The 27,015-nt window shown below is 42.1% G+C and overlaps 1 protein-coding gene across 11 annotated transcripts in view; it reads left to right on the top strand.

The window, feature by feature from the left end:
* The window catches only part of FAM13A (family with sequence similarity 13 member A), a 127,150-nt gene that overhangs the window by 62,896 nt on the left and 37,239 nt on the right, over nucleotides 1-27,015 (top strand). For 9 of the 11 annotated variants that reach the window (XM_068681688.1, XM_068681687.1, XM_068681686.1 and 6 more), the window contains 3 exons: nucleotides 13,867-13,908; nucleotides 23,237-23,281; nucleotides 24,855-25,034. In XM_068681688.1, coding sequence (XP_068537789.1) covers nucleotides 13,867-13,908; nucleotides 23,237-23,281; nucleotides 24,855-25,034 — 267 coding nt within the window. Of the gene's footprint in view, nucleotides 1-2,774; nucleotides 2,946-13,866; nucleotides 13,909-23,236; nucleotides 23,282-24,854; nucleotides 25,035-27,015 lie in introns of those variants that run through there. The other 2 variants (XM_068681695.1, XM_068681689.1) reach the window with 2 other exon arrangements.

Below are 27,015 nucleotides of genomic sequence, written 5' to 3'. Positions count from 1 at the left end.
CTCTGCCAAATAGCAAGTTGGCTTTAACATAAAAACATCCGTGAGAAGGAAGTGGAATTGTTTGGAGATAAGGCTTCAGTATTCTGGCAGCTTTGGTCTGCCTAATGTGTACCGCAAATACATTGCTCCGGGTACACGTGGGCAGGGCAGACGAAGAATTAAGGAGTTCTGTGCTGTTTTAGCAAAGTGACAGATTCAAAGCAATAATATACACCAAAGCAAGGTGATGTGCATCTGCAGGCCATCTCCTGCTGTGTGAGTAGCAGGTAGCACTGCTCTCATAGGTGATAGGCCTCTGTGCCACAAAGTACTTTTCAAATTTTCACTCCCTTTGATGCTTCTCTATGTCAACACCTTTCATTGCAATATCTGCAGCTATTCTGGAAATAATTTAAACATTGGGAAACCAGCAGTGCTAGCAAAAGTCCGTCGTTGGTCTCCTTGTTCTTAGTGGGCATTGAAGTTGCATGCCAGGGGGTGTGCAGGGAAAGGTGAGCTAGGATACCTCTTCTTTGTCGTGATGTTTTTGGCAATATTAAAGATGCAGCTGAGCAAGGAGAGGAAGAAACTGATAGCACATCCAGGGGATTCCAAAAGCAGAGAACAGAAACAGGAGATGAGTTTGATGGCACAGGATGCACTGGTCGGCTTCAGTGTTCTCCCAAGGCATCTGGTTGATTTTAGCAAAGTGCCAGCAGTTGACCTTCTTACTGATGCTAATTCATGAATTAATCTTTCTGGTTATGCCAGTGTCTCTTTTTGTTAGTGAATTCTTTGTTGTGGATGTTAGTACGCTCCAGCTCATTTATACAGACAAGTCACATGAAAGTTGCAACAAAATAGCTAGGATATAAGCTTCAAGCACAACAGCTATTAAGAGTTATTCCACTTTGTTCATTCAGCAAGTTGCTCTGGAGAACCAGGACTCCCCATGCAGATAGGCCCTTCATTAAATGGGGAAAAAATTATTTATTGGCAACCTGATGACAACATTCAGCTTATAGAAATGTAATAAGCTATGAATAACTGTGCCTGTGTTTAAAAAAAAAAAAAAAAAAAAAAAGACTGACCAGGAAGGGACAAATTCACTTACAGTCAAATTGTGAAACAATACAAGGTGCTTTTGTTTCACGCTGCAGCAGTTTGTGTACCAGAGTAAAATCTTTCTTGCACGATTTTTGTTGCTTAAGAGCACATATAGCACATTTAACAGGAAGTCATCAAGATACTCATTTAATTGACACAGATAAGAGCAGGCCAGATCCGTGATGGCAGAGTGCTTTATCAGCACTGCTGACTTTCCTAAAAAGGGGCCCTGTGCTGTGCCTGGCGTGACTGCAGCACAGCCAAACAGGCTTGTGCTGAGGCAATGGGCAGAAGCATTACTAATGCACTTCTTCCAGCGAGCCTGCTGACAGGAGCAAATATTAAACAGTTCAGCATACTGAAGCAGAGCCACTTCTCAGTTGACCTCTCTGTTTCTGCTCCATGCCACTGCTTTCTGAGGCTGCAGCTGCCCACTGCTTTTGTGTTTAAGACACAGAATGCTCCTGCCTCCTGCTGAGAAAGGTCAAGATCTTTTAGGCATCCCTGCAAAAAGTCTGATATCCTCCTTCTGACCCTGGAGTGTCTGCTGCTTCTCCAGAAAGCTGACATGGCTCACACATAGTTCGTATTACTTACATCTGTATGGAAGTCATAAGTATACAGATACTTAGCTCTTGCCGCAGGTTTCACCAGTGCTAGTCTTCCCTGGCCTAAGGTTGAAGGTGCGTGTGCTTTTAATATTGGCTTGAATTTTAGAAGATTGGCATGTGTGGTTCTGTGGGAATTAGCCATTAGGCAGTAAAAACCTAAAATGTTGAAAGGCTCCATTCTCTTCTGCCCCTTCATCAGTTTGAGATTCTTCCTTTTTCCATCTCACAATGGTAATGTTGTTCACAGCTAGGGCAGCAGCAGCAGTGTGTGCCTGATGCTGGAGGAAGCTGATGACGATTCCTTAGATGTTCTGGGCAGCTGAAGTGTGGAGGTTAAAGATAAAACTTTGTTTATGAGCCCTCAGTATCCATAAAAAGTTTCAGTGCAAGACCTTCTTACAGATTTCGTACTGTGTGTTTTCCAAGACTGCTGTGGTATGAAAAAAAAAAAACAAAAAAAAAACCTGTAAAGTGGCACACCAGTGTGTAGTGTTCCTTTGTTATCATAGTTCCCAACCCCAAATCTCTACTAAAGAAAATGTTGAGGGTGGGCCACCCTCAGGGAACATCAACAATTAAAAAAGTAAAGAAAAGAATGGTAAAAAGGAATTCTCATATATTCCTCCTCCCGGAGCATCTGGATTGATCAGCTTACTACTGCGTAAACCACTTGAACCCCAGTAGTAGTGCCTACTGCAAGGCAAAGGGGTGGTGAATTCGCAGCCCCTGTAGACATACAAGGTGGCAAAGGTGGCTCGGTGTGTGCTGAGTGCTGGCCCCACGGGCATCCTGCCCTCCCTGGGGACAGCGGTGCAGCTGCAGGCAGGTTGTGGGCTCTTGGTTGTCCCCCCCGGGGTGCATGCACGAGACCCCGTGCGGTGTTTTTGCGCAAAGGTCTCCTGTGGGCATGAGGCTGCGGCTCGTGGCGTTTCCTGCACCTTGAAAACAGCTCCGCACCATCTCCGCTCCGCCTCGTCTTCCCCTCCCGGAGCCCTACCTGCCCCCGGGGCAGAGCTGGAGCCATCCTCCCCCTGCCCCTCGGCATTGGGGCGGATCGCCCTGAGCTCCCACCCGCGGCCCCTCGCTCCTCCCCGGGGCCGGGCAGCGCCGCCGGCTCCCCGAGGCGAGGCGAGGCGCTGCGGGCGAGCAGAGCACAGCACAGCACAGCAGAGCACAGCACAGCAGCGCAGAGCACAGCAGCAGCGGCCCCATGGCCAGCATGGCCTGCGAAGTCATGCCCCTGCAGAGGTACGTGGCTCCCATCCCCGCAGCGGGGGAGCCGGGCTGCGCGCCCAGGGCGCACGGTGCTTTATTGGGGAGCCAGGCGGGGGGCGGCCGTGCGGAGACGGGGGTCGGGGCCGGGTGTCCGCCGGCTGCCCGCGGGGTCTGCCCTTGCATGGGAAGCGCGGCGGCGAGGGTTAGTTTGCAGCAGCAGCAGCAGGGGCTGTTTTGTTTCCGCGGTGCCGAGACACGCCTCTCCCCAGCACCAGCTGCCAGCGCCTACCTGTGCTGGCATGTGCCCCTGCCACAGCATCGCGGGGGGGGCTGCAGCGAGCCTGGAAATGGCACGGCACAAACCCAGGGGTACGCCTACACGGCCCTCGTACCGAGTCGTTATTATTTATTTATTCTTTATTGCTCCTTCAGTTCTCAAAATTACGCATGCCTCCTTATCCGTACTGCGTTGGAGCCAATACCGATCTTTATGTAATCCGCGAAACAATAAACAACTCGGTGTGCCTTTTCAGCACCACGGCGGTGCTGCTTCAGCAGAAGCTGGGAAGTTGCTGTTTACTCGGACACAGCAAAATCAGAACTGAAATTGCTGTCCAAACTGTTACCGTCGTGATGTAGCAGGGTGTCTTCCGCAGGGGGATGCAGGGGAGGTCTGTTTTGCAGGAATGCAGTTGCAAGGTTCCATGTTGATGACTGCAGAGAAGCAGAAATATGGTTTGAATGTCTTAAAGAAGTAGTCATAGCACATCGTTTCTATTTGAAGGAACAGCCTCACATAGTATTTTTAACCTTTTTGTGTTCCGGAGGATCTGCCTATCATGGCCAAAGTCAGAACAAGTGGTTCTTACTGCACTCCTGCCTGCACGTATTCACCCTAGGGGAAGATAGCTTTCATGGGGTAGCCTTAACTAGACCCCCTGTTGTTGTTTTTTTTTTTTTGTTTGTTTTTGTTAAAAGGACTAACTCTCAATCAGTTAGAAATGCACTCTGTACCTTGAAGATTTTTCTTAAAACTCCCATTAAACCTAGAGCACGGTACAGTATTATATGAATTCTGCAGTTAAAAATATTTACAATTTTCTGTATTCTTTGCTCTTTGATTTATTTTTAGTATATATACACCGTACTTTTAGCAACTTGTTTCCTATGGAGGTAGGGGCAGGTAAAGACAGACTCCCAAATCCCTTTACAGTGTTCTCCAGGTTGCACCTATTTTCCCTGTTCTTTTCCTTTGAACATTGTCTCCTCCCTTCGTAGTGCATATTTCTTGCTGTTGAGGAAGGTCTTGCTGGCTTTATGGATTTCCTTCTGCTAAAGGAAAGGTGATCTCTGCCAGGGGTTGTGGTTCCCTTGAGGCACACAGGATACTCCAGCTGAGGGTATTGGCAACTGGCAGTGCTGCCTGGGTCTAAAGCAGACTAGTGACAGCCTCCAGGTGCCGCTGCTTAGGACATGTGCCCAAGCTGTAAGCATCCATCCAGCCCTTTCAAGAAAGTGAATGTGCTGTCAGCAGTAATCGTGCTTGGTGCCCTTCCTGTGCGGGTCAGCTCCCTGGTGCCAGTGCCCTCTGGGCACCGTGCTCTCAGCCACAAGCTGGCCGTGCTGTGCCTGCCACAGGAACCCTTGTGCCGAAGTGCTGCGACTGCATCTCTGCGTGGTTGGTGTGTGGAGGTTGGGGAAGGTGGGAATGCTGCTGTTTAAGGAGATGCGGTGATAAAATGTTACTTGTCATGAGAATGGCCAAGTATTATATCTGCCCTGGATCTAGAAGACGTAAGCCTGTCTTCAAAAAAAATCATATAATGGGCTTGCATAGAGCCGTATGTACTATACTGTGTCATTTTATTCTATATATAGATGTCTGTGGAATGGTACATGAAGGGATATGGTGGCCTGCTGCAAGGGAGTGACAATAGGGACTTCAGGGTTATGTTTCATTGCATGGGAAGAGACAGAAGGCCAAATGTGTTGATCCCTGTGCCGCACTATGTGCTGCCTTGCCCAAAGGGCACTTGTAAATGGCACGCTGGTTGCAGTCGTCATTTTCCAACAACCTGTCCACCAGCGATTGTCTCTTTTATTACTGTTAATCTGTTTTCTGAATGGCATGAGCTTAGTTTAATAACGTAGGCTCCTAGTTAGAGCATTACTAATACTACTCAAGTATGTTTGAATTCATTTCCTCTAGCTCCGTGTGCTGCACGTTTAATAAAAGTCGTGTGAACCTGAAACCTGTGCCCGCCTTCGCCAATTGCAGCTGTCAGTTTCCATAGGAGATAAGAAATCAAAGTACACACTTAGGCCTTGTTTGTGATCAGTGGCCTCCTTTGCTTTGCACTTTGCTGCAACAAATCAAGGATGAACAAAAAAGAAGCCATCACAAATATTTTTAGATGCATATCTGATGGAGCAGTCACGCTCCCTTCTATTTCTAATCTGTACAGCAGCAGTTCTCTGCATGGACTGTCTCGCTTGCAGCCACATTGGGTTTGTTTAATTTACATTACTAGCTTGTTTCCTTGGAGTCTTTCACAAATACCGAATATTTTAGCCACATTTCTGTTCCACTGCATTTTCTTCCTTTTTTTTTTTTTTTTTTTTTTTTTTTTTTTTTTTTTTACTGGCGGCCTTGTTCTCTTTAACAGATTAGTGAGTGCTTCTGTGTGTAAAGTTGTATTGTAAATAAGTCTGATCCTTTGGACTTTGTTATCACTTTCCATCCAAGGTAGCTGGAGTGTTTCACAAACACTGTTGAAGTATGTTCTGGAACATCTCCCTCTGGGGGTAGGGAGGATTTATCAGGTGTGTTTGGTTTTGTTTTTTCACTAGTCAGGAATTAAGAGAAATTCAAACCTGTAGTCCTTGTCTTCCTGAATTCGTAGTCATAGCCTATCACAAAATGTTATATAACTTTTTGGCCTTCCAGGCTCGTGTTTGATCCATTGAGTGGTCTGTCTTCTCACAGCTTTGACTTTGATGCATGTAGAAGCATGTGGAAGTTTTCCTGGGTACCACAAAGCGGGCAGCAGAGGGGCCTCTGACTGAAAAAGGAAACTGATGTGGATGTTTTCTTTGGTGTCTCATGGTGCCTACCTGATTAAGCAAGAAAATGTGAATATTTATTGAAAAGCTGGGCTCCTAGATAACTTTATTTGAAGCCTGCAAGCTCTTACCAAACAATCCTGAAACAGACATTGCTGGTTACCTGGTAACAGTCCTTCATGATTATAATGCAACAGGTATGCGTGCATTATGCAACTTCACCCTGTTACATTCTGTGAAAAGGTGAGACTTGGGCTGGTACATGTCTTCTGCCTCTTTCTGACCCATTTTCTAGTTTTATCCTAGTAAGGACTGTTGCCAAGCCACAACTAGAAGAAAAGACGCTGCCCTGGCTTTCATAATAAGCCCCAACTAGTTTTAGAAGTAAAACAACAAAAGCAGGCTGTTTAACATTGACGTCATTTTATAAAAAGATAAACATATTTGCAATCCAGGAGGATAGCAAGTCGAAAATAATTATACAAAATTAAACTGTCGAGGGTTCTCTTGGATTCAGATATGTGAATATAAAAGTAAAGTCAGCCTCTTGCTTGCAGTGGCATTTATCAGCTGGAAGTTTCGCCCATTAAATTTTACTGTGGGGTAACCTGTACTTCCCTGATGTTTCTTCAAAGTGGGAGGACATTTGTAAAATGTTTTTAGTGTATCTTTTTTTTTTTTTTCTTTCAGTTCAGGCTTTTTGCCCTAATCTTGCTGCCCTCTCACATACAGACTGCACAGAGTTATGCCTGTGTATAATGCAGTATATTCCCAGTATGGCTGTACTGAATGTCAGCTTTTCTGAGAATTAAAAGGCTTGGGTACTCATGCTTTAACCTTTGCTGTGGCAAACAGAATAATAAGTAGTACATGCTCCTCAGACGTGTGACGGAGTGCTCCTTCATATTCACCTCCGTTTATCCGTATAAAATAGTAATATTGACATGGTGAATGCCAGTTAGAATAGGCCACAGAAGCCCATGCTTTTTGGAAGATTAGTGGGCAACTCTCTCTCAGAGAGGTCACTTCCTACTGCCCTGAAGTCACGTTGCTCCACGCTATGATCTCTCTGGCTTAAGACATAACTCAGTTGAGACCTCTAGGAAAAACATTGATTAAAGAAGTTTGGGGAAAATGGAAGGATCCTTTGGAGATTAGTATTAAAATCAGTACCAATCCACCCCCATGTGAGTTATTCAAGACGTTTTGCAATGTATGCAAGTTCAGAATTAAATATACTGGTTTATAAGTCTAATATTTGACATTTGACTAATTTAATGAGTAGCTTAAGTAGGTACTTAAGCACAAGTGTAACTTTATTCTATGTTTTAAAACACGGTTGGGCATAAATGTAATTATTGGAAGACTGGAGATAAATATCAGAGAAGATGCTTTTTTTTTGAGCATGAAAGTTACTCTTTAGGTCAAATGAAAATGTTTTCATGGAAATAACTCTCACAGAGAAATGGGTATTAAACATATGCCATATGTTTAACAATGGCTATAAACAACAGTTCCTATATAGGGCATTCCTCTTTCTCTGATTAAGGGTATAGAGCAAGGGGGGCATTGCTCAACAATTGATGATAAATGCTGCTTTTAATGATGACCAATGTATCACCACAGTGTTAATGTGTTAGATTAGATTTATGATTATTCTTTCATTAAGGGCAATATTATTTCTTCTTTTGCCTGACATACTTTAACACTTGCTTTATTTGAAGGAAGGAACTTATATTGCCTGCTATTTCTCACATGCACAAACATTACCTTTTACCCACTGCTGTTAAGGACAAACTATGAGTAAATCACTCTGCTGAGAAATTAAGTATGCAATACATTTTCATGACAGTTTCAGTCTTGCATTTGTCACAAGCTTGAAATAACTTTTTTGGGGAAGTAACTCAGGGAAGAAAAAGAAATGCTGAAAAATGCTTGAATAAGTCAGGAAATTCAGCAAAAAGCACTACTTTGGCCTCTGAATTGTGTATTCCTTGAAGCTGTTTTTAGTGCCATTAATGTTGATATTAGTAAATCAATAATATTATTAAAATCCTTTTCAGTTGCAATAATGGCATGTCTTTTAATGCAAGATGGCATTATGGTTCTGAATGGTAAGAAGAAAAGAGGGCAAAAAGTCTTAACAAGTCACCCAAGCTTAGCCTTTCTTTCTCTCCACCCAGAAGCTGCATCAACTTTTTATACTCTCAGTAATTTGACGCTACTGAATTTTCAGTGGCTTTTTGTTTGACTGTGTTAAAATTAGAAGCAGAAATCTCATTGCCTGAAAAAAAAAAAAGTATTCTCACTAAAAAATAATTAATTTCTTTTGAAGTCCAGAATAGATGGTGGTGCAATAGAAAGAGCCATTCCTTTATCTAAGTTTTGAGGGCAGAACAAATAGAGGCTATGGCAAGGCTACGCGAAAACATGACCTTGGCTGAGCAGCATGATCCCGCCAGTGTGGCGACCCTTCATCTCTGGTGCAAAATGTTGACACTTGAGTCAAAGTACATTTTCGTGACTGTACAAAATAACACATTATTTTAAGCAACGAAATGTCCCATTTAACTTTCGGAAAGAGATGCGCAGTAGGAAAGCAGTGTTTGCTTTACAATGAAGTAATGCAGTGCCAGGAAACCAGGACAGAAGCACTCCTGATAATTAAGAACAAATAAAACAGGACTATTAAAACCTTTTTTTTTTTTAAAAAAAAAAAAAAAAAAAAAAAAAGTAGTTTATAAAAAGTCAATAAGGCCCTCTCCAAACACTGTACTTGTAAAGCTGTATGAGTGACATGGGAAGGGAAGTCCACTGATGTCTGTTTCAGAGACAGGTTTGGTGGCCCTAAATCTTTAAGACTTGGCTCTCAGCAGGTCAAATAGCCTTGTTTGGGACTGAGCTCTTTGGGAAGGGCCCGGAGCCATTCTCTGACCTGTGGTGAGAGTTCAAGCCAGCAAGGGGGCTGGAGCAGAGTAGTGCTGGGGTATCCCATATGCATGGAAATAAATCAGGAACTATCAGTCTAAATGGGTGTTTTACAGCTTCAGCTCTGGAGTGAGCTGAACTCCCTTACTCTTTGGGAAGGTCATTATGAGACACACATGCACAAAAAAAGGAAAACAATCATTTCATGTTTGAGAATGTGATGGTGTGGTGGATGGTTGCCTGCAACACTCCTGTTACAAAAGGGAGGGGGGAAGAAAAAGGTAGCGGTGGTTCCGTGTTGAAAATTTGTTGTTTAACCATTAGACTTCACTGAAGCTTTCATGTTTCCATCTTTAGAGACACAAAGGCTGCCTTGCATGAGTGATGTAAAATACATGTGCATTAAAATACTAAGTCATGCCAAACTAACTAGGGGTGAGAGTGGCATTCTTTCCAGTCTGACAAACTTTTCTGTTAGCTCTCTGGGGATCACAGATACAATGAACACCAGTACTAAAATAAACTTACAAAGCAAAAAGGTTTGTTTGTTTGTTTTTTCCACTTTAGCAAGTTGTTTTTTTGTTTTGTTTTGTTTGGTTGGTTGTTTTTTTTTGTTTGTTTGTTTGTTTTCAAGAAATCTGTTTTAAAAGAGCACCAGATTTTTAGGTATCCACAGGAGTATGAGAAATTGCTCTCCCAGGCATTACATGAAGAGCAATTTCTGTTTAATCCCTTCATTTAGCAGAGCTAAATATATGTGTCTGAGAAGAAAGAGATGGGTATATTTGGTCCTCACCTGCTTGGCCAGGTTATCAGTGGCATTTGATTAAATATCTGTTTTCTTAATTATTGTATCCTTTCTCAAGTATATTCAGTGACTTCTGGCCATGAAACAGTATGTAAAACATAGACAAAACTTTGAGGGTATAAAAATATATAATTTGTTATTAAACCTGCTTGCCAAATGGGTAACTTCTTTCCTGGGTAGAAATCTAGACTGTATAGGAGATGCACTTTGGAATGACTTGTCTCTTCCTTATTGTGGCCAACTGACTTGTTTTGCCAGGTTGCTATGCCAGGTATGAAATTCTTTCTGCAAAGGTCCCTTTAACCAAAGAGGAAATATGGAGCATAAGTACAGTGCAGGTGAACGTATAGCGTATCTTAATGACAGCATTTCCTTTAGAAAGGATGTAATATGTGGTGGAAAGGGCTTCCTAGCAGTACTAATAAACCCCCTTCAGTGCAAGGTGTTTTAAAAATGAGCAAGCAGTTGTTTTTTTAATAAGCACAGTGTGAGTGATAGTGAGTAAGAGTCCTGCGTGGAAGGTTTTAAACCAACTTCTACCCTGTTTATTGTGTAATATCTACTGATGATCACTTATGATTCATATCTTGTACATTCTTGCTTGCTTGCCTGTCTCTTCTATGTCACAGGTCATGTGATGAGGTGTATAAAGGTTTAAAACCTTTCACACAATTTCTATTTCTTTCATTAAACTGTGCTTTTGTGCATAACATAAGCACAGCAGTATATTATCTTACCAATACTTAAGACTTTCATAAAGTATTTTAATCAAAATAGAATCCTTGTGTGCTCTGTGAGTGCAGTAGGGCCATCTAACATCTCACTTGAGGGATTCAAAACTATTTGAAATAGCTGGTTCAAATCTGTTCATAATTTACACAGCTCTCATCTTCCGTCTTGCATAGGTGAGTTGATGAAGGTGCATGAAGTTAGGGAAAGATGCTTCGAGTATGTTGTTGCTAATGATTGGGAAGGGGGAAATGGATAACCTGCTTTGCTCAGATGCAGATCTTTTAAAGTTAAAAGATTTTATGTTTTTTCAAAAGTCTCTGCTCCACAGTGGTTAGCTTGGATCTCTTCATCCCAGACGCAGTTACATATCCATGCTACATATGTAAAAACATAAAGCACTACAGGATAAAAGAGATTATACACAGCTGTAATCATTGTTAACTGTGTGAAATTTTGAAATGTGGTAATCTAAATGAAATTGGTATTTGGTTTCTGTCTTCTATAGCGTTTCTTTCTTCCTCATTCCCAACCCCCAGCTAATATTCTTAAAAGCTTTTTTTTCATTTCTCACTTGGTTTGTGTGAGTGGATAATGATCTTTTGCACAGATGTATAACACCTAAACTTGTGGAACAGTGATCATATCATAGCTGCTGTGGAAAAAAAGGAAGTGCATGAGATTTCGGAGTCTGGTGAATACTACTACTGCATATGGTCCGTTAAGGCTACTAGTGGGGAGTATGGATATAAGAAAGTTATTTGGGCTTTTTCAGTATCACAGTGCTTCTGTGACCTCAAAGTTACTTGCAAATCATGAGATAAGGAAAAGAGAGGATGTTTGCTGTGGATTTGCCAACTGCCACTTGTACCTGAAACAGCATTTTGTGTTGTCATTTGCAGTTGTGCTGCTGCACAGAGATCCTGATGGCACTGCGGACTCTTCTCCACACACGGTTTATTTTTCATGTTTTGTGTGTGCCATTGGGACTTGCCCGTGTTCAGTTTATAAGGACAGCTGTTATGTCATAAACTTTCTTAATAAGTGCTGTATTAAAAAGAGTATTCTGCAAATTCTAAATAAGGAAATCAGCTGAAGCCTATGAACTGCGAGGTAGTGGGTGCTGTCGGAGGGGAGTCCGTCCCTGGAAGAGATTCTTACCCAAGCGCTCACTGCAGGTCGCCTTCTGGAAAGCAGCCCTGAGGGACCTTTCTTTGCTTTTCCTAGGCTGTCTGAAATCTGTAACCATTCCTCACAAAGACCCTCTGGGCATACCTCAGTCCTCAGGCAGCCTCTGCACTGCCTCGCTGGCTGCAGGAGCCTTCGGCCTGCTTCGCGCACCTCCACAGGCCCGCTGGGTTTGACAGCACAGGAGGGCTCCCACAGCAGCAGCTGCCTGCAGCTCGAGCAGCCAAAGGGACACTTGTGCAAGTGGCACCAGTTTCCAGCAGCAGCCACGCTCTCGGTCTCCTCAGGGAGCTGCAGGAAACTGCCCAGTCACTGTTGTGTTACAGAGGCGCTGTCAGCCTTGGCAGACCGCACCGAGTTGAGAAGCCGCTTCTCTTCCTTCCGCTCTGTGGTGTTTTGTGTTCCCCTTCAATCTGTGTTTCAGGCTCCCTACGGGCTGCCAGGGTGACGTGTGCTGTCACAGTGAGTGGGGCAGTCTTTTCTGTAGGGGATTCCAGCTGTCTCTGTACGACTTTCTGTATGCTGCAGCTGGGAGTCGGAGCGATGCAGAGGTAACCCCTGTGAGGTTTCTGCTTCGCTCGCTTGCTTGTGCTCCATCTGTCCCGGTCTTCCCGATTCCTTGCCTCCTCCCTTCCCCCTGGATAAATTTGGTGTTCGTATTTGTGGAGCTGTTATAACATTGTCAGAGTTCAAAACAAGCCACAGTGAAGCCTGCCTCTGGCTATGCTCGCTGTAAGAGCGCAGCGCTCACCTGGCTCCGGGCCAGCTGCAGCTCCTCTTGCTTCGCCAGCTTCCTTCTGACTCCAGCGCAAGCTGCAGAACGGGGGTGTGATTATTTGACCTCCTCGCTACGAAACCCACGGTGGTGGCCCTTTGGCTTTTATTCTGTGCTTAGAGAAGCTTTTTCTAAACTGATAAATAAAATTCTGAAGCTGAGTTCATCTTACCCAGAGCATTTATGACTATTCTCTCATCCTCTGAATACGCTTCAAAATGATGAGCACCTTCAAAGCATGCCAGTGCCCTGGACCTCCCAGTTGATGTCAGTTACTGGCTGCTCATGCTAAATTGCAGGGCGCTGGTGGAGTCCCAGACTTCTAAAGCAGCAGCAAAACAGTAGGGAAATGGGTGGTTTCCAGTGCCTGTGAAATGTTATTCTTTCTGTTTTTGTATGAAGTAATTTATGCAGCTTCCCGTCTTTTTTCTTCCTTTCTCCCAAACTTACTGTGCTCTTCAGACCCAATTAAAAGTCCTCTGGGGACAGATCGACCTCAGTGGCATTTCCTGTGTGCTTAGAGGAAGGCAAGTTTCCTGCTCTGAAGAGCTACAAGGGCTAAATGCCCTGTAAGTCCAGCCGTTTGTTTGGTTGGAACGACTAGGTGAAATTTGTTTGGACCCCTTTTTATAACAGAATGGTCTAAAATTGACTTAATCCCCTACACCTTAAGCTTTAGCACCTCAGCAACTCATCCTCACCCTTGTGCCAGCACAGGCATGTGTGGCTGCAGGATGAGCCGGATCAGGGAGTTGATCTGTCTGCAGACTGACCTGGCCACACAAGAAGTGGTTGCTTCAGACAGAGCAGTTGACCACTGAAATACTTTTTTGGCAGCAGAGCTCCGTGCCAGCCGATTGCAACCCTTGATCTCATGCCTAAGATATGCATTCTCAAGTCTGCAAGTAACATGCTTTTCTCTTCAGATCCATTCAGTGTTATACAGATGTGACTTGCCACAGTCAGACCTGTGTCTTGGTCATTTCACACCTCTACATTTCAGCCAGATTGCAGCGGCATCAAATCAGCTTTCAACAGCAACAGCGATACCAGGGAATTCTTAGCTGTATACGTACAGCCATCGCTGCTTCTTTGGTCTCTCAATATGTCTTTTTTTTTTTTTATTCTTAACCTTTACTAGGTAGGCAGGTTGTCTAATTCTTGAGCAGCAGACAGCGAAAGGCTCGGGTGGTTTCTCCTGGCAGAAATGCTTTATTGTTGCTATGGGAATAGGCTGTGCACAGCCGCTGAGCTGGAGCGACTTCTGACCGTGTAGCAGTGGAACTGTTACACATCTGTGAACACTGAGAAGTGAATCTGTTTCACTTTTATTATCTCTTTTATTTACTTCACTTTTATAATCACTTCTTTTTTTTTTTTCAGACTGAATGTCTTGCTGTAAATGAACTGCAGATACAAGACAGAGCTGCATACTAAATTTAATTTTTTTTGTTTGTTTTTAGCTCCCAAGAAGATGAGCGGCCTATGTCACCCTTCTATGTGAGGTATTTACTCATTTATTTTAACGTATTTCTCTGAGCAGGATTGACTTGTTATTAGAATTAAATATGCAGAGCGATTCCAGAAAGTCTGCACAGACTAATCAAACTGAAGGTTAATGTTAAGTTGATAACTATTGCTCAGCTAGTGGGATGACTGAGACTTCAGAGAGACAAAAATAATGTCAGCAGACTTTGTTTTTAAAGGCAAGGTTAAAGTTTTTGTGCCAGTCTTGTCAATTCTTAATTAGAAGATGGGCTTTTGTTTCCTGTTCTCTTCATTTCATTAAGCAGTTTAGATGCCTGTTTTAAGTAGCTTATAATCTGTGGGCGCAGGAGAGATTTTTGCCACGAGCTTTGAGGAACTGGCATCATGTGCTGGTCAGAAAGAAACCAGGAACCAGATGGTGAGTCAGCAGCCCATCCAGCAACCGCTCCTCTGATGCAGCCCAGCCAGCCCAGAAAAGCAGGAGAGGGCCTGGGTCCAGAGTGTGCCTGCCCGGAGGGAATGGCAGCCTGACTGCATTTGAACAAATCATGTTTCTTGTTTTGCCAGCTGGAGGGCAAAGTCACTGCTTATAAAAGTGGCCTAATTCTGTTGACATCAGTGAAAGTTTGCTCTGCTTACTTCAGTAGCCAACTCAGTCCCAGTGCTTTCATTTCTGCTTAGTGAAAGTCCAAGAGCCAGGGCAATTAACAGTGAAGGGATGTAGAGGAAGAACAGCCAGATATTATAATTGGGTTCTTCTAACTGGAGTTTAAACAAATAGAAAGTCCCTGTGGTGCTTTTTATGAGAGCAGTGAGATTGGTAATTCGTACAGTGACCTCTTATTTGTTAATTCTCTTGCATGTATTCCTTTTTATCTATGTAGCTTGGGCTCATTCTTGGAGATTTTTTGTGACAGAAACTACAGAAATTACAGAAAATGTGCATTTTATGAGTACTCTTAATGTGGAGACTTGCATTAAAACTGCAGAAATGTGCGTCAGTGAACTGTTTATGGACTAGCCTGGTAGCATAGTATTGTCTGCCCTCCTGATAAAGCATCGTCATTCCCTGCAGCGTATTTGTGCAGAGGTTAATTAATCTGTGCTTCAGAAACTCCAAACCATCCAAGCAGGCTCTGCTTTTGCCTTTTGGAGATAATTTCCTAGCTGCACAGATCCCTCTGTCACGTTTTACCCAATTTAGATTCTCATCCTGACTTTCAACTGAGAATAGTCCCCATATTTTTTTTCCTTTCTTGCAGTATATGTCCTTCAGATATTCGTAGGCTTTCATTACATGTCCATCTGCCTTACTGCATAAAATTGTCCTCCTAAGTTTTTTCCTGGATCATGGAAAAATGATCCAGGAAGGGATCTCTTCAACAGTCAAGAGTAATCAGAGTTGGATAGTGAAGTGGCTAGTAAGAGCAGAGAGGGAGCAGCACACCTCTCAAGTGAGGCTTCAGGCCAAGCTCGCATCTTTTCTAACACTGCTGAGATGCAATTCCTTGTAAATAAAGCTAGCAGCTTGCAAATTTTGCTTCTATCTACCACAAGTGAGAAATGTATGCTCCTGAGGTGAGTTGCCAGGTGCAGTTAATTTGGCAGGGTTGCCAGTTCTGTTTGGGCAATTCATGCTGTAGAGTAACTATAGAATGACTTGAGAACTTGTGTGTATGGCATGGATGTTCTGTGCCACTTTGAATGATGGTCACATCTATTTGTGATGCTACCAGCCACACTTACGTAGTCTGAAATATTGTTCAAGTATCATGAACAGGTGAATCAATTTCAAGTGAATCAGGAGGGTGTGTATAGAGCCAGAGTTAGGCCACTGCCCTGTTTATACAGTAATTTCATATAGATAATTATGCAATAATTTAATTAAGTGGAAACGAGCACAAATGCTCTTGTTCAAATGGTAACAATAACACAAATGCTTGAAGTCTTCAAGTCAGAACTGTTGGGATGCCACCAATACACTATTTTTTAAAATTGCACTTTTTTAGGGTTCTGGATTGGTCTTTTGGTGTTCTGGTAGGTTTGATTTGGGGGGAGGGGAAGGTTGGCTGTTTTGGGGGGGGCAGGAACAGGTAATTAACAAGTATAGAACTGATCATCACTCTTGCTCTGTAAGGATACAAAGAATCATTAAAGGCGCAAAAGTGGTAAATGAGGCAAAATGTGATCTAAGTTTATCAAGAGAGGTGATACAAGCACAATCAAGTTATTTTTGAAAAGTCTTTCCATAGAGAGGAAGAAAAAACCTATATATCATCCAATTTGATCAAAATGCTTTATATCATGCCATCTGTATAGAGAAAAAGACCTTAATCTAAGAACATGAAGATGGGCAGGGAAGGGTTCAGATCTATAGGTCTTTTTCCTACAAGAGGAAAGAGATTGCTTGTGGAATTCCTTAAGTGTGCTGGAATATTTTTTTTTTCTTCAACAGTTACTGGTGTAAAACAAACAAACAAACATGGTCATGAATTTCACTTAAAGCAGAAATTTGTGGATGTATAAAGTACATTTTTACAGTAGACTTGGGGAGGTAGGAATACCCTTTTACAAGACTCAGATGAGGCCCCATAAGATTTCAGTAACTTGTGATCAAATGGTGTTAGGTTTGTAAAGACGGTTAAAAAGCAAGCAAAAACTGTTACAAAATGGAGAAAAGAGCAGGGAGGGCCTATTTACCATATGAAATGAACTAGAGTGCATGTATTTCACCTGTATTTTAGACAAAGAGAAGGATTGTTTTCTGAAGTATGTGAGGAAAAAAAATTGATACAATCAGGCAATTAATAAATTTAGGCAAGTAATGAGAAATTTTGTAGCTGAATCCTTCTCCTGTTAGGCATTTGGACGATGAGGTGGGTTTGATCAGTGTGCAAGGTGGTTTTCTCTGAGTTCTGTGGTTTTATTCATTCCCTGACTGTTGAGCAGGTTTGTCCTTTCCTTTTCTGTATTCCCTGGTAAGACAATTTGTTTACTCAGCTATACTTAGTACCAGGCAAGGAGATTTCTGCAGTGTTGAAAGAAGAGGAAAACCTTGCTGGATGATTGATTGTTCTAGGGAGTCGTGCCTGAAGGGCATCTATGTTCCAAAAGTTTTGTAATGAAGCCTTGTGGGAAAGGGAGTTGAGAGAGTTATATAAGGAGCCGTGTTACAGATTTTTTAATTCTGTTAGAAAAATCTGAATGCCAGCTATACTGAGTAATCTGTACTGAGAAGCAGTGTGCAGTTTCAGGTAATTAAACAGCATCTGGCAAAGGCGATTAATTCCCTGTGAGCACACTTTTGCTCAACATGTGCAATGAGTTTTTAAAAGACAGAGAATCTACAGGCATGCTTTGTGCTCGAGGATCTGCTTTAGATTTGATATGAGTCACGTAGATGGTTCCAGAGCAGTTTCCTAATAAGTATAACCTGAAATAAGCCAGAGTGATATTAAAGGGGAAAAGGACAGAAGCTTTGATGTATTATGGAGCTTTCTTGTTGATTTGTAAAGCATTGAACTGGAATTGGGATGAGAGCTGATGTCACAAGCAGTGTCAAAATTGCATTTGACAACCTCAAGTTCAGGGCAAGGCATTGACTTAAAACAGTTTCACCTGTTTTAGTACTTCTTTTCTCTGGCAGTACTAATATCCCATTAGAAGCATTTAATGCAGCTGCCTGTTTACCCTTTTAACAGTTGTTATATGAGACAACTCCTTTTACATAATACAAGTCAAGCACTGGTGGTATATTGGGTGAGATGTTTTACTGTATTTGCTCTCAGGTCCATTTTCTGAAGAAACAGAAACAACTAGTCATAGGTATAGTGTCTGCTCAGAAAGGTGCTTGATTTCCTTTTGAGTGCTTCCTTGTTGGCTGAACATGCAGTAAGAGGTCCTAAAGCCCACAGGAGTGCAGGGCCCTTTTACAAATTGTTATGTTATGGGATGTATGTTACTGTCCATAAAATAAGCCTTGGCTGAAAATAGTTACAAGGCTGCTAGGTCCCCTTGTTCTTATTGCCCAGCTACCTTGATTTCAGGCTAAGGGATCTCTGTCATTAGCTGGAGCTCTGGGAAACAGAGAGTCCTGATTCCATGCTGTTAATTAGGACTGTCTCACTAAGTACCCTTTATATTCAGTGGGAGAAGGTGATCTGTTGCATTTCAAATCAGGAGCATAATTTGGAGGCAGTGAATGGCCCCCAGAGGAATGTTTTCATTGTCTGGAGAGGATCCTGCACAGGCACAGTGGTCTAAATTTGCAGAATAGAATTGGGCGGTGTGCATGCAAACCCTTCAGGGTTGTCTCTGCTTCAGGCAGTAGGTGTCAGTGTGCACCCATCATAAAGGGCAATTCCAGTGTGCATGAAAACAGCAGGAATACTGAAGAAAACAAGGCAGTTGCTTTTAGTGGGATTAATCTTCTGCATAGTAAGCAAGTAGCATCAAATATACCGTATTTAAAGGAAGGATGATTGGATCCAAGCTTGAAAAAGTGTGAAGATGCTGAAAAAATCTTCAAAAGCATTGTCTTCTGTGTGATGGAATATCCCAAGAAATAAGAGCACATCTCTATTTTTGAACTCATTATTTTCACACTTTACACAATCCTTCTCTTTGGGGAATGTGTGTCAGATTAAGTGGTTGTCTTAAGACAGATCCCACGTGAATCAGGAACATTGCATGTCACTGTATGCAACAGTTGTGGAGAGCAAACAGTTCTTACACAGTATTGGTATCTGTTGGGAAAAAGAAAAAATCCTGGGTCATGTTGGAATTCTGTATTAGGGAGGGTTCAGAAATTTCTCACCTGAAATGTCAAAGTAATTTAAAAATCATTGTCTGCTTTGCTGGAATGGCAAAATGTTAAAAGTCTGTATCTACTGAGGCTCTCTTCTCATTGTGCTTGACTTTATTTAAAAAGCAAAAACAAAATATTTTTGCTTCCTCAATATGGCAAATGGATTTTAAGTAAATCTCAGCAACGAGTCGCCTTAGTTCCAGATTGCAAACACAGCTTATGATTTAGGCAGTTAAGTATGTCCAGCAATTAATTCATTGACTTCATAAATGAAAACCCAATCTGGGAAAATACTATGCCAGTAAGCCAGTTTGTTCTGGTTGATTTATACTGTGTTCTTTTAATACTTGAATGCTGATAGATTTTGCTCAACAGGGCCTTGAATGGGAAAAAAACAGAAGAGAGGTTTTGATGCCCAACTCAATTATTTGCTGTTGCCCAGTACAGACTAAGCAGGGTGTGAGTATTGCATGAGGTAATTCTACAGTGCATATCTTCAAGCTTACAGGTTACTAGCTGGGGTAGCAGGGGAAATGTAATGTGCTTAAAGCTGGCAGAAAATACAACCTTTCCATACGTGAGATTGAAACAACATGGAAGAAGAGGTAATAGAAGAGAGAATTATGTGTGAAACGAGACATTGTTCAGAGGGGGCACGTATGAAAGAGTGTGAGAGTAGCAAAATGCTTTAGTAAACAGGTCAGAAATCTTTGAGGAGTGCCAGAGATCAGACTTCCCAAAAGGAAAAGCATGGGGGTCAAAAAAAGTTTATAGCACTTAGAACATCTCTGTGCAATGATGCAGGTTTTGTGGCTGGCTCTCTGAAAGTAAAAGTCTCCAGCACTGGAAAACTCTCCTGCTGCTTTCTGTTGCAGGCAGAAGGAGAACCTTTAATTTATATCAAAAGTTGACATTTCTCAGTGTGTTCACAAGCAGCTGCATAACTTAATAATCTAGCTGTGGAGATAATTGACTGTACGTATCAGTGAAATCAAGCAGACGTGAGGAGAAAGTAATTAACCGAAGTAGAACATGATTTCACATTGTCCAGATGATTTAATGAACAAAGCAGCCATTCTGAGGCAGCTTGCTCCACAGTAGGGTATGTATGCCAAGAGGGCTCTTTTGGGCATGGCTTGCTTTGCCTGCTCTGGGAAGCATAAATTCAATGATGGAGTGACTGTTGCCACCCAAGAAGTTCGGAAAACCCCTCAGGATGCATCCCACATGCCTGATTGCCCTTCTGAAAGTCTTACAGAGCCATGCCTTTTCCTGAGCTTGCCAACACACTCAAGCACATCCACCTCCATCTCTGGGCATGCTAGAATCCAAAATCCTCAGTGTAACTCTCTTCTCCCCACCATTTTTTAAAGTGAACTTTGTCAATGCAGAAGAAAAAAAAATGGTGCAGAGTAAAAAAACTGATTTAGCAATGCATTTTAATTAAGCTTCGGAATGAAATGACAAGAAAAGCTAATGATTGTGCAATCAATAGAAACTTAGTGTATCTGGAAAAACTTATATAAAAGATCCCCATATTACTGAGAGAGAGAGAATAAAAGAGAGTTGAAATATCACAGGGCTAAGAATAAAGTCATATTGAATTTATAAGGAAGCAGCATCTAGAACAGAAGTATAATAAAAAGAGAATGACAGCTTCATTTGTTGTTATGTTGGCATATAGCTATGTACATCATTCCTTCCTATTTATTGATACTTTGAAAATCACCGTATCATGGGCTCTCTGACACGATATAGTTTGAGTAGTGTTCTTCTACATACCACAAAGTAATTGTTGTGCAGCTATGTGCTATTGTAAATTAATGATGTTAATAGACTTAAAACTAAGTTGATGGTAGCAAAGCACACAGTTAACTGAGAATTAGGCAGCTACAGAATGTACTTGGGAATTACAAACATTTTCGACATCTTATTTAGGTATTTTTGCAGCTTTGTCTTTAGTTTCTTCTTCTAACTACTTTTTGTATTAAGAAGCTACTGTGTGTTTTCAATAATGATATGTGTGGTTTGCAGATAGAGACTGTTGGCCCTGAATACCACGCATGGGGATAACAGCATGAGCTCTCTCACATACAGTATCTGGCCTTTCATTAGGTTTGTGTGAAATGTGAGCTTGCATTTTCACATAATTATTAATTCTGCTGGAAATAGAAGGAAGAGCTATTTCCTGAGATTTTTTTGTCCTGTATGATGGATAGATATACCTTCATTTTAGGATTGTTTGGATTCTAGTCTTTTGAAAACGTTCCCATCTCCTCCTCCCTTACCACTTTCCTGACTTGAAAATAGAGAAAAATGATGTGATATGAAAGACATCCACACTCAATATGGAATGCGTGTAAAAACTGGAAAGTTGATACAGGATTAACTTACTCCCACAAGGCAGTTTAGAATCACAGAATATCCCGAGCTGGAAGGCACCCACAAGGATCATCGAGTCCAACCCCTTGCTCCACACAGGTCTACCCAAAATTCAGACCTATGACTAAGAGCACAGTCCCAACGCTCCTTAAACTCCCACAGGCTCGGTGCCGTGACTGCGTCCCTGGGGAGCCTGTTGCAGTGCGCGACAGCCCTCTCAGTGAAGAACCTCTTCCTGCTGTCCAGCCTGACCCTCCCCTGTCACAGCCTGACCCCATGCCCTCGGGTCAGAGTAGCCGTAGGATGAATTGTATCTGATAATGTGGATTAGCCTGCTGCTTGCTTGCTAATCCATCTCCCATGAGAGACCATGTCATTTAAAAAACAAAAATAAAAAAAGTTTCAGGCTTGGAAGAGGCCAAAGTTTATGTAGGTAAGCAGGAAAGCAACTAGGATGCTTGAAATGTGCACTTCAGATTGTAAATCCATGCAATAGTTAATAGTCAGGAGAGTGAATATGGGAAGAAAGAGATCTTGCAATTCTTTTCTCTGCGAGTAAGTTGCATGTCCATAATAATAAGCGTTCATAATAATGAGTACAGCAATTTGATCCTTGTTTGTGTGTCTTCCATTCATGAACTCATCTGAATGACACAGCCACTTGGGTGTTGTGTAGGTAATGTGGAATAGGCTGGCAAATACGTGACTGCTTTCATGCTGTGCCACAGCTCCAGGGGACTGTGTCTGGCCTAGAGATCGGCACATAGCGAAGGAAGGCCTGGAAGGGATGAGTGTGGTAGGGTGCATGGGTTTATCCAAACCACGGTGAACGTACTGGCTCAGCCAAAGAAAGCAGAAGTGTATGTGAGTGATTTGCAGCTGGGTATTTGTGAGGAGTATTTGTCACTGAACAGAACTGAACAGAGAGTAAGGTTGTTTTTAAACAGACCCATCGTGATCCTTAATTTACCCTTCCCGTTCTCTATTGTCTGCCTTCCACCAAAAGTGACCCTGAAAAGCAGTGGAGCCACAGAGTAGTCATCATCTGGGTGTCGCAGCTTCTTAGCTGGCATCAGATCTGTATGGTCAAGTATTAAACATTCAAGGGAAGCGAGAGAGGAAGCAGGGGATTTAAGGGAAGCTGGCTGTAACTGGTTCTTCCGCATTGAACCAGTTTGTGAGAAACTCACGAGGATTGAAAGCAGTGAGTGACTGTTTTGGCAGAAAGCACGTTTGCATTCGGCGTGTCTCATAACCTATCCACGCGGTTCACTTTTCTGGAATTTATCAGCCAGTCACACTACTGATTCTTCTGCTGATACAGGGAGAAAGCCAAAGGAATCTTCTAGGCCTGTAATGTGTTTGCCTTAACTAATGAAGATCACAGGGGTGATGGTCATGAAGTGTCACCTTATCTGCAAAGCCGAGTCGGCAGTGGAGAAGAGGGGCAGGACGGGACTTGGCTCGGCCAGGCTGACTCTGGCCCTGTGCAGAGGGAGGAGAGCTGTGACAGCTGTGCAAGGCGGCACGTCAGCTTGTTCAGAAGGGTTTTAAGCAGCAAGCGGTGACACTTAGAGTCATGCGAGCTCTTCAGAGTCCGAAAACAGACTGAGAGTGAAAAGGAAAAGAAGAGGTCACGCATTTTATTTTAAAAAATGTAAAGCATGAACGTGAATGTCAGAGAGCTGCAGGAGGAGAACTGTGAATAGCCCATTTTTCCTTTCCTTTCCTGTCACTTTAATATTTACAGATTCTTAAATATTAAGTCCCCTTTCATATGTTTTCAAGTCAGCCTCAACAGTCAATTTTTTTTTTTTGTGATGAGGCTAAAACAACCTACGTAGAGCTGCAGAAAGCTCTTAAGAAAGCAAAAACTCTGCTATATGCTGAAGTTGAAATACTTTCCATTTAGTTCTTGGCCTACTGCTAGGAAATGACAGGCAAAGTAATTGTTGAGGATATTGGCATTGCCAGTATGTGCCACGTCACTGTGGGAATAAAAATTCCTTAAGGGGAAAACTTGTGGCATGTGCATGCAATTGTTGTTGAGACAGCCTCACACCTTTAAATTGTTTCTTAGTGCTGCAAAGAACAAGTGTTTTGAGACATTATTGCAATATGTAGGCCTAACTTTCTCTTCTTTTTCTTTTACACAGCTCCCATGTATCACAAGTCAGTAGTAACATGCCTGCTACAGGAGAGTAAGTGTCTCTTTTACTATTTTGTATGTACAATGTTGGTATCTTGAAGTTTTTAAAGTATTGCTGGTCTCTGATTTCTCCTTAAGGGTCGTTATTACACAAGCAAAAAGGACATTGTTTCCCAAACCAAAGCATCTGCAACGATTATAAATTACTTCCTCCTGAAAAATTTGCAGGTCCTTGGTTCTTTCCATGCATGTGATGTTTTGGTTAGGCTGATCCTGCATATTTAGAGAAACTGTTCATGTTGTGCTCTTGCTCTTGTTTGCACCCTGTCCTGTCCCAGTGGAGAACAGGGCTTGATCCCATCACAGTAAGTGTTGTGCCAGCGATAGCAGCAGAGCTGGCTCCCCTACAGAGCTGAAAGTTTCCATAGGCTGGTGAGTTTGCAGAGCTGATTCTTGTCAATACATGAAGCACAGAGATGCTCGCCAAGTTAAACCATACGTTTTTTTGCAGTTGCTAAGACCTTCTGACATTTTGGTAACTGCAGTATCAGCAGAACTATAGCAACTTAGCAACAACTTTCATAAATTCTCTGGAGAAGTCAGGCAAGGTAAAGGTATACGTACTTACTGCTACTCAGTTAAAAATTAAGCAGCAAATCTTGCAAATAACATTTTTAAGTATGGAAAAAGCACTACAAGTTATACTGGGGCCTTGATCAGCTATGTTTAGAAAAACTCATTCTTCGTTGCAAGAAACATGGATGGGGCAGGGAAATGTGTTTCCAAAAGATCTTTTAGGAGAAAAAAAAAAGAAAAAAGTATTTAGATTTTGTCTACAAAAAGTTCCTCTGGTTAAGGAAGAAAGGAAATATTACAAGAAAACATGAGTACCGTAATGAAGCAGATCTGATTGTGTTGAAAGTTCAGGTAGCCTCGCAGCTTTAACTGATGGAACTGCAGAGGCTCCTATGCTGTCCCTTGTGTGGAAGATCTCTTAGTGCCAGTGGGCATGAGCTCTATCGAGAGAGAACATCAAGAAGTGACTGCAGGTGGTGGCACAATAACAGTGCAAAACCAGCATGAGCTCAGAACCAGATCCGTGTTTGGTCACTGGGTTAAACGTGTGGTTTTGCAGTATGAGTTTACAGTGAGGTACTGTTTACGTGCTCTCATCCCCCTGTGAGACAGCAGTGAATCACCTTCTTGCAGATGATCCATTGCCTTACTGAACGTGGATTGCACCATAGACTTGACCAGCATCAGCATGGTTGGGTCGCAAAAAAGGATTTTGTCAGGGCAAGGGATGTTGAAGCGGAGGGTGAAAGTTAGACACCAAAGTTGCAGTAAATAAAAGCAGTTGTTTTACAACGGAAGGTTCAGGCAGCCCTAAAAATAAACAAAGGCAACATGAACTGGGAAAGCTCAGCTCTTCTGAGGAACCTGAACATCAAGTTAACTGAAGATTTTGGCTTAGCTCTTTGCAAATGTCTTGGACCCTAGTACATTTTATACTGTCTTGCCATTCATAAAAAAACATAACCCCCCAATATGCAGCCTTTATTGTTGCAGAGAGGGAGCTCCAGAAAATCTTTGAGCTCAATTGACCTTATTTTTCGGCTTGACAGGTATTTAGAGAAGACAATCCGCTCAGCCGTGGAGCAGCATCTCTTTGATGTTCATTGCTCAGGCGGCCAGAGTTCAGAGGACTCTGAATCGGGAACATCATCAGCCTCTTCTAATGTGTCTGCCAGGCAGAGGAGGCGACATCACAAAGAGCAGGAGGAAGCCCGGAGAAACAGAGACATGTACGATCCTGATTTCTTTGTTTTGGAAAGTATATTTGATTAAGTGTACCCTAGTTATGTCTTCTATCTAGGCACTGCTTGGTAGTTCTGATATGAACAGAAGCTTTGTTGCATCAGCTAGAGCTGTGAAATGTGGAGTTTTGTAGAGCAAACTGAGGAGGCCAGAGTATGATAAGAAGTAAGCTAAAGCAGTATAGTAGAGTTCCTAATGAATTTGGGATTGTTTCATTACAGTATTTGTTGTATTAGTGGAAATCCCCAAGCAATTGGCCCTAGAGTCAGTAACTTCCTGCAAGATAAAAACATTTTTTTTAGATGCTTTTCTGAATTCAAAATGAGACCAAGTTCTCCTTCCATATGTGTAGGTATAGCTTATAATCAGGTTTATTGAGGAGCCCTGGGAGTTCATCTGAAACTAGAAATCATTCTTTTGATTAATCAGATCCTAAGATTTTTTTATCCACCATTACACAAACAGTAAACATGGCTTAATGGTGAGTTTCATTAAATCAAAGAGTAAAAATAATACCTATTTTTCCTTTCATACTGCTATACCTGTGGCATATATTGTGTGGCACAGATGTGGTACAAACCACTGCAGCTTTAAAAAACACATGTCCAAGACATAGCTATCTTTAGGAATTGTAACTAAAGATTTTGCAAGCCCATCATCTAATTAGTGCTTAGACATACATCTAGCTTTAAACATTGTGATAATTCTTGTAAAGAATGTCTGTACTGTAGTATTGGATTGGTAGGACTTCAGGGTAGTTTCGGAAATACAGACCTAGGCTCTTATTCTTTCCTGGATGCTGAATTCCACAAATCCTATTGGATCTGCACTTTCCTATACCAAGCCACTTTTGCATAGATGCATGACCTTCAGTACCTCACCTGAATATTGTAGCTGTTCTATTTTCCAAAATGTGTCAGTTTAAAAAAAAGTGATAATAATCCATAGCTACAAAATAAATTAAAAAAAAAGCATTTCCATAGCGAATGAAAATATCCTGTGATTATGGACTGGGAAATTAGCAGTTGCAAGTCACTCGAGTACCTGGCAGTAGCTCTGAAGTAGTTTTTCTTGTTTAGTAGCCCTGCTGACAGGCTTTGCAGGTAAGTAGGTCAGAGACTGGCTAGTGTACGTGTTTGGAAGCATATAGTACTGCAGGGGTTTTTTTTCAACATTGCGTTACAGAGCTGCCTTTAGTGCACTCTAGCCTATCTTGACGCAGTTGTTCACGTTCAGTCCCTAAAGTGTGAGCCAAGGATTTATAACATACTGGAAGTTTTGAATGCTGGCTGGGGTTCAGATTGTTTTCACTGGTTCCCTTAGGTCAGATTGCTGAAACTCCTGTGGGTGAATTGTCAAAATTCAGAATTCCTTTCAGAACTAGTAGTTTTTTGTTTTGTTTTGTTTGTTTTTTTTCCCCTCTTTGGTTGTCAGTGACTTCATCTCCTTGCCTTGTGATGGATCACAAGAGGATTTGTAATGTCACAAGATGGGGCTGTATCATTAATACAGCCAGTGTTAATACAAGAGTGTTCATCACAAAAATACATACATGAACTCCTAGGCTTCGCAGACTACATGATCTACAGACTATATGGAAGTAACTGGTCTGCTCAGGGGATTATAAAAACTTACAGAAAGGCAAGTGGATTATTTTAGAAGTTTGATCATAGATGTATAATACAATGTACAGTAGATACATCTATTGTATCTCTCTTCCAGTGACCAACCCTAGAGATTTGAGATCTAGAAAATCACTGGAACTTCCTGATTTTGTTTTTGATCTGAACATTTTGTCATGCTGGCCCTGTCCAGATACTGCAGAGTAACTGTTTTATTATCACACTACTGCAAGTTCAGAGAAATTGTGCTGCTGCCTGTGAAAGCAGGCTTTAGAGTCGCACAGCACTGCATAAGGTGGCTGTGCATACAGTAGTAAATGTTCCAGTTTTGATGTCAGGTGTGAGC

This window comes from Anas acuta, chromosome 4 (assembly GCF_963932015.1).
Source record: "Anas acuta chromosome 4, bAnaAcu1.1, whole genome shotgun sequence".
Lineage (NCBI taxonomy): Eukaryota > Metazoa > Chordata > Aves > Anseriformes > Anatidae > Anas > Anas acuta.
The sequence above is the reverse complement of the archived record's forward strand: the minus strand, read 5'-3'. Positions and strand labels throughout refer to the sequence as shown.